Source organism: Asparagus officinalis, chromosome 8 (assembly GCF_001876935.1).
Source record: "Asparagus officinalis chromosome 8, Aspof.V1, whole genome shotgun sequence".
In the NCBI taxonomy this organism is placed as follows: Eukaryota; Viridiplantae; Streptophyta; class Magnoliopsida; order Asparagales; family Asparagaceae; genus Asparagus; species Asparagus officinalis.
Genome location: NC_033801.1, coordinates 128,157,289 through 128,166,859, shown reverse-complemented (window position 1 = coordinate 128,166,859; position 9,571 = coordinate 128,157,289). Strand labels below are relative to the sequence as shown.

Sequence of the window (9,571 nt, the reverse complement as noted above, 5' to 3'; positions counted from 1 at the left end):
TGTAGTGTATATATATTATGACATATAAAATAAAAATTTACTATTCCGGTCGGTCGCCGACGTCGGGGCCGGAACCCGAGCCAGAGGCTTGGCCAGGTTTCAGCCGGGCGGTTCGACTTGCTTTGGCCGCACCCCGCTTTTTTACAGCCTACTAATAATAACTATTAGTATTTCTTCTTAAAAAAAACTCTATGCCTTACACGACAATTAAGAATTAAAAACCATCGAGATCCCTAAAATTTGAACAGAAAGGGTAAATTTAGAAAGAACCATTTAAGTTAGGACATTATCAGAACCCCTTAACTTTGAAATTAGAACACAATCCACTACAAACAAAAAATTTTGGGATTATCCAATTCTCATTTTAATTTTTAAGATTTTATCAGCAAAAACTTTTTTAACTTTTGAGCTTTTTAGTGAGAACAAGTTTTTCTTATATTTTAAAGTTAAGAGGGGTTTTCTCAATAACCGTCCAAGTTAAGGAGGATTTTAATGAACTTTATCCAGCAGAAAAAAAAAAAAAAAAATTTTTTTATACATGTCGTGTATTGATACCTAGTGACATAGAGTAAATACTAGGAGGGGGGGGGGTTGGGTTGGGAGTATTTTGGGATAATTGGATAATTTTGAGGATCATGTTCATAGGTTATTCATTGGCACAATGGAACAGGATAATAATGTTTTTGTGTTATTGTTTTTATTGGAACACTACTAGTGAGACAATTTCAGCCCACTTAAGATAAAATTACTCACTCATAATACAAAATTTTGTCCAATAGTAAAATTTGTACCCAATCCTTCTATATTTTGGAACATATTGATTCACTTTGAAGGCATTGGGGATATTGTAAATATAGTTTTTGTATATTTCACTATACATGCAATTATATTTATAAATATATCTGACTGATATATAAGATAAACATATATCATATTTTAATGATATAATTTAATAATATTATTAATAATATTATATAATATAATTATAATAATGTATTTATTATAAATTAATTATTAATAATAACATATAATTATATTTATTACATATATTAATCTATTAATTTAAAAGTTAATTAGTAATATATATAACGTATTTTATATATTTATTAATATTTACTAGTAACATAGTATTAATATTTAATACTCATTGTACAGTAAACATATATTAATAATATATATATAATAACATATATTAAATATTCTAATACATATATTATAGTATTATGTAAATTATATATTTATAATATATTAGTAATGATATGAATAACGATTTATTATAATATTATATAATATTTAATAAATATATTATTAATATATATTTATTATATTATTATTTTATATAAATATTATTATATTATTATATAAACTACTATTTAATTATAATATATAATTACTAATATCAGTAAATATGATGATTATAAAAATAATTAATAATATATATTGAAATATATAATATGATTAACTATAAATGATACCTTTTAATTATTATGTATTAACAATTTATTATATATATATAAGTATATATACCTATATATATATATATATATATATATATATATATATATATAATATATGATATATATATATATATATATGTATATATATTTATTTTATATAAAATTTTCAAAAATATACATTGATAAGTAAATATTATAATCATTTATAAAGTACGTATATCCTATGATCACTATATTATAATATATTAATTAATAATATATTATAAAGTATTCTTATAATATATTAAATTCATATATTATATCAATATTATATAGATGTACATAACTAATTATATGATTATTAAGCTAGTATTTTTTTTTTCTAAATTATTGTTTACTAAAACCAAATTTGACTGAACTTTAAAGAACATTACCTGTGAAGGTTTGAGCTAGTCTTCATCAGAATTAGTTAGGAACTTGTCACGAAAGCATGTAGCCAAGTCAGCGCAGAAAAAATAACATAATAAATGATGTAGCCAAGTCATCTTATAACAAAAGATGTGCACCGAATGAAGCAATCCGTTGTAGTCTAGTTGGTTAGGATACTCGGCTCTCACCCGAGAGACCCGGGTTCAAGTCCCGGCAACGGAATTTATTTATTTTTCTCGTTTTTTATCCCCTGTTTTGGTTGAAGCTAGCATTACGTGAGACATTTTTGCTAATGCTCTTTCTAACCCTATTGAGTTACGAATCGAGCCGCTTTCAGATATTTTGTTACAGCCCAAACCCGACCGATCAACGTCTAACACGCAATCGAGTCACAGCCACACACGTGGCGCGGTCCCACGAGCAGCCAGATTCAAGCCCGCACGCGAATGTCGACTCCCACGGATGCGACGCCCAGTGGGTTCGGGTCCCACCGCGATCTCTGACCGGGCGGGTCGACACATGTGGCGTGGCCCAACGAGCGACCAGATTCACGCGCACCCGAATCTATCCACGGACGCGACGCCCAATGGGTTCGGGTCCCATCGCAATCCCTGACTGGTGGATGGGGGCGATCCCCTTACACGCTGGTTCACATGGTCTCTAGGACCCATTTTGAACCCGCTTGTCGTTTTGGGTTTCACCCTCTTGGATCAAGTCACCTGTTTCAAGCATCCGAGGTCCTAATCGCATGGTTCGCTAGTTGGGTTTTGGAAACAAGATACACAGAGTTGAAAATTGCGGATAGACCCCTGTACAAAGCGTAGATAGACTTTCTGCGGTTCTATTGGTGAGGACAGATCCCCGAGTGAATTCTTTTTTTTCCCCCACTCTTTTAAGAGTTAAAGAATATTCAATTGAGGGGTCAATCCGTACTTAAGCGAATGATACAAGAAGTCTATCTGCAACAACAGAAATCTGAAAAAAACCTGTCCGCAATTGCGCGATAGTATATGGGGACTGCTTGCAGTTCACCCTATTAGTAAACTTATCATAATTGAGCATCTTTTGTATAGAATAGATGGTGAAAGAGAATAGCCATTGTTTTTTTTTTGTTATTTAATGGGACAAATAGACCATTTGAGGGTAAATGAGTCAAAACAATAATAATAATAGTCTCTGGAGGGGTCTATATGCAACACCATAACTACAAGGGGCGTGCCCGCAATTGGGCGAGGGGTCTGTCTGCAATTAGCCCTCTGTCCTATGTCATTACTCTCTTTACCAAGGGACGTGACGCCATTGTTCATCATGCTTAGCTCTACACACTTCACCATAACTCAAACAGGAGGAGTTAGTTAACACTTTGGGATGTGTTTGTTTCTTTGGAGTGAAAAGATGGAAACTGATGTACCATATACGGGTCTGTTTGTTTGGCCGAGAAACTAAGAAAAAAAAAATCAAAACACCCGAAACCCCAATGTAAAGGTGTTTGATTTCCTTTTCTTGTGTTTAGTTGAGAGAGGAAAAAAAGAGATGTTGTGCCTGTGAGACTCACCCACTAATCATAAGATAATAATACAATGACTCACAAATTTAAGAAAACTCATTTCCTCCTAAAAAGCCATGAAATACGCATGAAAACACGAAAATGAATCCCACGGTCTGTTTTCCAGGAGTCCATGAAATGAACCACACAGCCCATTGTGGGCCACATCCATGCGGGGCAAGGGCCCACGGTCTCTGCGATAAGTATCTCTATCCCCCTCATTCTATTCCTCTTCAGTTCGCAATAATTCCGATCTCTTATTCCCCTCAATCCTCTTCACTCACTCTCGGAAGTGTGAACCTCGTATACGAACGTATATTATTCTCCTCTGCTCTGATCACCAACTCTTCTGCTCTTGAAACTAAAAGCTTGAAGAAATCAGAAGTAGAAAAGGACTGTGAATACTTGCGAGGTACGGCTAGCTCACTTCATCTAGTTACTTCTCTTGGGCTTCATACCTGGTTCTCTGCGGTTAATTCTCATGTTTTTGTTGCCATTTCATGTTTAAACAAATCTAGGACCTTATATAAAAAGTTCTTAATTTTATATTCATCTCTATCCTTTTTAAAGCTGAACATAGTCCACAGTCCCAAAAAAATCTTTCCGTAAAATCCTACCCTGAAATTGCCAGTTTAGAGGAGGGATTCATTGTGAAAAATACTCTTTTGGATTGTTTAATATGTAAGGAGGAGAGAATAATGAAAAAGACAAAAAAGGAACCATGAGAAGATGTTTATAAAGGACAGAAGAGAGTTGGAGGACATAGTTAGCTAGCGTGGCACTATTGTAGCATAGAGAAAGTTTTTTATATAATGGTATAGATTTTCTTCGTCATAAAAATCTATAATTAAAAAATAAATCTTCATCAAATATCTTATTGGAGCTTAAAATTTTCATTTTAGAATAGTAACACATTCTCATTCTATTTAGATTTTTTTTTGAAAGAGTTACTTTGCGCATATAAAAAGAAAGTAAGATATTAGTATATTTAAAAATTTTTTCATAATTTTGTTTCCAATTTATAATACCATTATCTCTGGAAGCTGAGGCTAATTACTATTGGTCCCATTTCTTGGTCCGAGTTCAGGTCCCTCCATAAATGGAAGAAGAAGCCCGCCATAATAAACCCCACCCTCCTCCTCTTTTGATCCCTCCTTCCCTCGCGACTCCCGCGGCTCCCTCGAAATCTTCACCCCCTCAACCTTCACCAACCAACCCCCTCCCGACACGTGGCACTCCCCAAGGCCCATCGCCGCAGCCCAGCGAGTCCGCCCAGAGTGGGGCCTGATCCTGAACACGGACTCCGAGACCGGAAAGCCCAAGGGAGTCTCCGCCCTGGTCTCGGACGAGAAGAAGAGAGGATCCAATGGCTCTTATCGGAGCTCCGAAGAATCCGACGGAGGCGGAGGAGGAGGACGGAAGGAGAGGGTCGGGATGCCTAGGGTTTCGGAGGAGCTGAGGGAGGTCTTGTCGGCATTTCAACAGTCATTTGTTGTGTGCGATGCGACGGAGGGCGATTATCCTGTGATGTACGCGAGTGCTGGGTTTTTCAAGATGACTGGGTATTTGGCGAAGGAAGTTATTGGGAGGAATTGGTACGTATGTTTGAATTTTTTTTTTTGTTGATTTTTTTGATTTTTAGGATAACTTGCAGTTTGGTGTCATAAAGCTGCCGCCTTTCTCAAATTCGACGCGCCAAAGTTTATTTTTGGCACTTTGATGCTCCAGGCCTTCTTTTTGAATTTAAACTTTATGGCAGCAAATTAAGAGCAACTTATCCAATTTGAATAGGACGTTTGGTGCACTAGAATGTCAAGAATAAACTTTGCGGCATCAACAATTTGAAAAGGTGATAATTTTATGACACAGAGTGCAAATTATTCTTTGGTTTACTTAGGATTTTTAACTATGTACATTGCACGTCAACCTATTCGCAAGTTTACCTCCAAAATCTAGATATTTGTTTTTTTTTGATAGAAAAATCTAGATCTTTGTTAGCTAATTAGTTTATCCCTAGATTCTACTACATTGAGTTAAAACCCCCCAAAACTTACTGTCACTAGTTTTTTAATGATAGGAGGAGGAACTTTCAGCTAACCAGCTAATACAAATTTGAAAACCCCTTTTATTTATTGCTTTTTAAATTGTACATAATTCCCGTCATCTATAACTTTAATAGTAGTTGTCATCTATAACTTCAATCAATTTCAAAGGCTTTTCCCATATATTCTTTACACCTTCATATTTCACTTTCGATATTCTCTTCATGGATCTAAGCCATTCTTTATGCAGTCGGATTCTTCAAGGTCCTGAAACTGACACTGCAGAGATTACTAAGATAAGAGAAGCACTGGCAGCCAGTACAAACTATTGTGGTCGCATCTTGAACTATAAGAAGGATGGGACACCCTTCTGGAATCTATTAACTATAGCACCAATTAAAGACGAAGCAGGAAATGTTCTTAAGTTCATTGGGTGAGTTATTGCTAAAAGAAATTAATACCTGCATACATACTGTATTTTTTCCATAAATCAACTTACTTCTTTAATATTTTTTGCAGGATGCAAGTTGAGGTCAGTAAGCACACAGAAGGGTCTAAAGATGTGATGGTTCGTCCGAACGGTCTACCAGAGTCTTTGATTCGATATGATGGTACAATGTGATTTCTATCTTGATCCTGAATATATCATCTCAATTATGTTTAGAACTTGGTATAATTATGCACACCAAAATTATATCTTGTTTATGGTTTTGATTTTAGTTTATGTAAAAATCTTGCAGCTAGACAAAAGGAGAATGCCCGAAGTTCACTCTCAGAGCTCGTCCAGGCTGTGGAGCTGCCTGGTGCACTTGCAGACTCAACAAATCAAACATTTAGAAGGAAATCTGAAGGTAGTGGAGATGAGTTGATAACTGAAGCTTCTGGAAGGAAGACCTCAGAAAATAGTTCAACTGTTAGAGGCAATTCACGTAGCAATATGAGAAGTTTAACGCATAAGATGAATGAGATTCCTGAAAGAGTCAATAAATGGAAAAAAACAAGTCTCTGTACGCTTATGGGGTATGCGCATCGATCATTTTTTTATTGTTGGTTTTAAAAAGTAACACATCTTTGTTTATTTTAGCTGATTTCATACATTTCTTTATAAACTAACAAAGAACTTACGTCCTATATTTGTCTCTGAGGCTACCCTATGCACTTGAGGTGTTCAAGAATTTATGAGTAAAATTTTATGCGAAATCAGATTGTTTAGTCTATGTTGAATCTTGATATTACCTTATATTGTTCTCTCTTTTATTTTCCTGCAGACTTCTTGGAATTGGTCTGGCGAAAATGGATAAGAATGTGGAACTAGGTCCATCAGTGGAATTTGATGAGGAAAGACCTGAGAGTTTTGATGATAAAACAAGGAAAAAAGAGATGAGAAAGGGTATCGACCTTGCGACAACACTTGAGCGTATTGAGAAGAACTTTGTCATTACTGATCCAAGATTGCCTGACAATCCTATTGTGAGATATAAACTCCTCTTATTTCCCATTTAATTCTGTTTTTGCTCTAACGATTATCTATTTCCTACGAAGGAAATGAAAAGATGTTTATAGTTGATGTTATCTTTTATGTTTTTAGATATTCGCATCAGATAGTTTTCTGGAATTGACAGAATACAGCCGGGAGGAAATACTTGGAAGAAATTGCAGGTGAATATGAATAATGTACTCATTTGGCAGTTTTTTTATGCTCGGGCTAACCTGTAAAAATTTTATTGTTTGATATATTATTGCTGGACAATACAGTAGTTTCTGTATACACTTCGTTTTGTTCACAAAACAAATCATAAGTACATATGTTTGCAGTATGTTAAATCAACTTATAGAGAATAAAACTGTCCTGCTTATCTCTAAATTGTTATCTTTGAATATCTTTCTTAGATACCTAACTATTTTCTGCTTTTCCTATTTTTTTCTAGTTTTCTTCTTTGAATATCTTTATTCTTGATATTTGCAGGTTTCTCCAGGGCCCTGAAACTGACAGAGCAACTGTGAGAAAAATAAGAGAAGCAATCGACAACCAGAAAGATGTAACTGTGCAGTTGATAAATTATACAAAAAGTGGTATGCCCATTATTTTCTGTTAGAATGCTAATATTTATCTAAATTTTCCATTGGTGCTATGTTGAGGTTGAATATGCATTTTACGTCATTGTCACACCTTTTGGTATCCAGTATTTTTAATCAAAATCTTTGTTTGTATTTGGCTTCTGATGATGTCCTCAGTCTACCATTATTGGTACTCCATGAGTTTTTATGCCGGCAAATTCTTACGCAATGACAAGTCTATGTTCATCTCGGAAATCTGTAAAAGAGGAAAAATCTTAGGTTTTATTTAGAAAAAGGACATCAAGCGAAGCAATAGTCCAACATTTCCTTTTGCAATGTCAACGAGCGTTGACAACCTGCGAATGTTTTCTTTTATTCCTTTCTTTTCTTTTAACTTTGGTTCTCTTTGTGAGCTGCTGATCCTGCATATCTTGTCCTTGTCTCATTGCCTGGTTTCATTTAATGCTGTCTAGTTATTTGAGGTCCATTGAACTTAAATACCATATCAGCACTATTAATTTTGTTTATAAGAAAAGGTTCTCTTAACAGTAAAAGAATAATTTGTCATTTGTCATGTGGCTTAATATGTTTTCTCAAGCTTATCTTGTCACAAGCCACATGTCTTACTCACTCTCCTCAAATTCCTCTTATAACTGATATGTTCTTGATAATGAAAGTTTGGTACATGTTGTCATTATATTTAAATAACTTCCATAAAACGGTGTAATTTTAACCTTAAAAGAAGGTTGTATAATTTCCGATAACATAATCTAAATCATGTTTTGCTGAGATAAATGGTTAGTTGATCCCTTAATGATAACTCCTAGTTTTATTTGTATTTTCGGTATGACATTGGCTTCTCTGGGCAGGGAAGAAGTTCTGGAATCTTTTTCATCTACAACCAATGCGTGATCAGAAGGTATACTCTTGACAAGTTTTAGACTTTTGTTCTTCCTTCTACCAGCAATTTGATTTTTATAGGGTTAGTCTCATCTCATGATCACATCTATATGGAAACTTCTGGAAACAGGGTGAAGTCCAGTACTTCATCGGGGTTCAGTTGGATGGTAGTGAATATGTCGAGCCACTTCACAATTGTATACCAGAGACTACGGCAAATGAGAGTGCAAAGCTGGTTAGTAAATTTCTCTTGCATGATCAATCTAAAATGGATTCCAAAAAGTAGTACAGAACATTATATATTTTCTTTCAAATCATTAATGCTCTTCTTGTAAAAGAAGGGTTCCATTTTAGAAATGATTCCCTTCAAGTCACATTTTATATCTCAGTCCTGAAACAGAAACCTTATTGTTTTTTGGCATGTTATTTCAAGTGGGAGATGGCTCTGAGTTTTAAATTTGCTCGTTTTGAACTAAAATTTCAAAGTTTCCAGTTAGCCATTTACAAATATAAAGATTTTTAAATGGCTAATTGGATGTTCGACATTTGTTCAGTTGTATGTCTCACACTTTCTGTCATTCTACCTATTCTTATATATTAGCATTCTTATGAAATTCTACATTCATAGTACCCTCAAGACTTGAGCTTCACCTTTTTTTTTAATAATAGAATGATGTCTGGCTCTTTGAGTCTCATAGATTCATTTGGTTACTCTATGTCAGGTAAAACAAACTGCCGAAAATGTTGATGAGGCTGTCAGAGAACTTCCGGACGCTAATTTGGTGAGGTCAGGTTATTTTTTTTCCTTTGTTCAAGATAAAAGTTTAAAGTTATGAGGATTTCTTTTTATTGATGATTCAGAAACCTGAAGATCTATGGGCCAATCATTCAAAGGTGGTTATTCCAAAGCCTCACAAGAAGGATAATTCATCATGGAGAGCTATCCAGAAGGTTCATAATACTTACACCCAATTCTTTAACGTTGATGTTTGGCTATATGAGTTTAAGATTCAGAAACCTGAAGATCTATGGGCCAATCATTCAAAGGTGGTTATTCCAAAGCCTCACAAGAAGGATAATTCATCATGGAGAGCTATCCAGAAGGTTCATAATACTTACACCCAATTCTTTAACGTTGATGTTTGGCTATATGAGTTTAA

General features: G+C 34.6%; 1 protein-coding gene and 1 non-coding gene across 2 annotated transcripts in view; both read left to right on the top strand.

Moving 5' to 3' along the window:
* TRNAE-CUC lies at positions 2,015 to 2,087 on the top strand. The gene has a single exon. It is a non-coding gene; the product is annotated as a tRNA-Glu (tRNA).
* LOC109822415 (phototropin-1A-like) overlaps positions 4,503 to 9,571 on the top strand; it is an 18,466-nt gene continuing 13,397 nt past the window's right edge. Inside the window, 12 exon segments of the mRNA XM_020388608.1 lie at positions 4,503 to 4,556; positions 4,559 to 5,006; positions 5,704 to 5,886; positions 5,973 to 6,064; positions 6,194 to 6,473; positions 6,722 to 6,923; positions 7,042 to 7,112; positions 7,420 to 7,526; positions 8,381 to 8,430; positions 8,542 to 8,646; positions 9,134 to 9,193; positions 9,273 to 9,362. Coding sequence (XP_020244197.1) covers positions 4,511 to 4,556; positions 4,559 to 5,006; positions 5,704 to 5,886; positions 5,973 to 6,064; positions 6,194 to 6,473; positions 6,722 to 6,923; positions 7,042 to 7,112; positions 7,420 to 7,526; positions 8,381 to 8,430; positions 8,542 to 8,646; positions 9,134 to 9,193; positions 9,273 to 9,362 — 1,734 coding nt within the window. The 5' untranslated portion in view covers positions 4,503 to 4,510.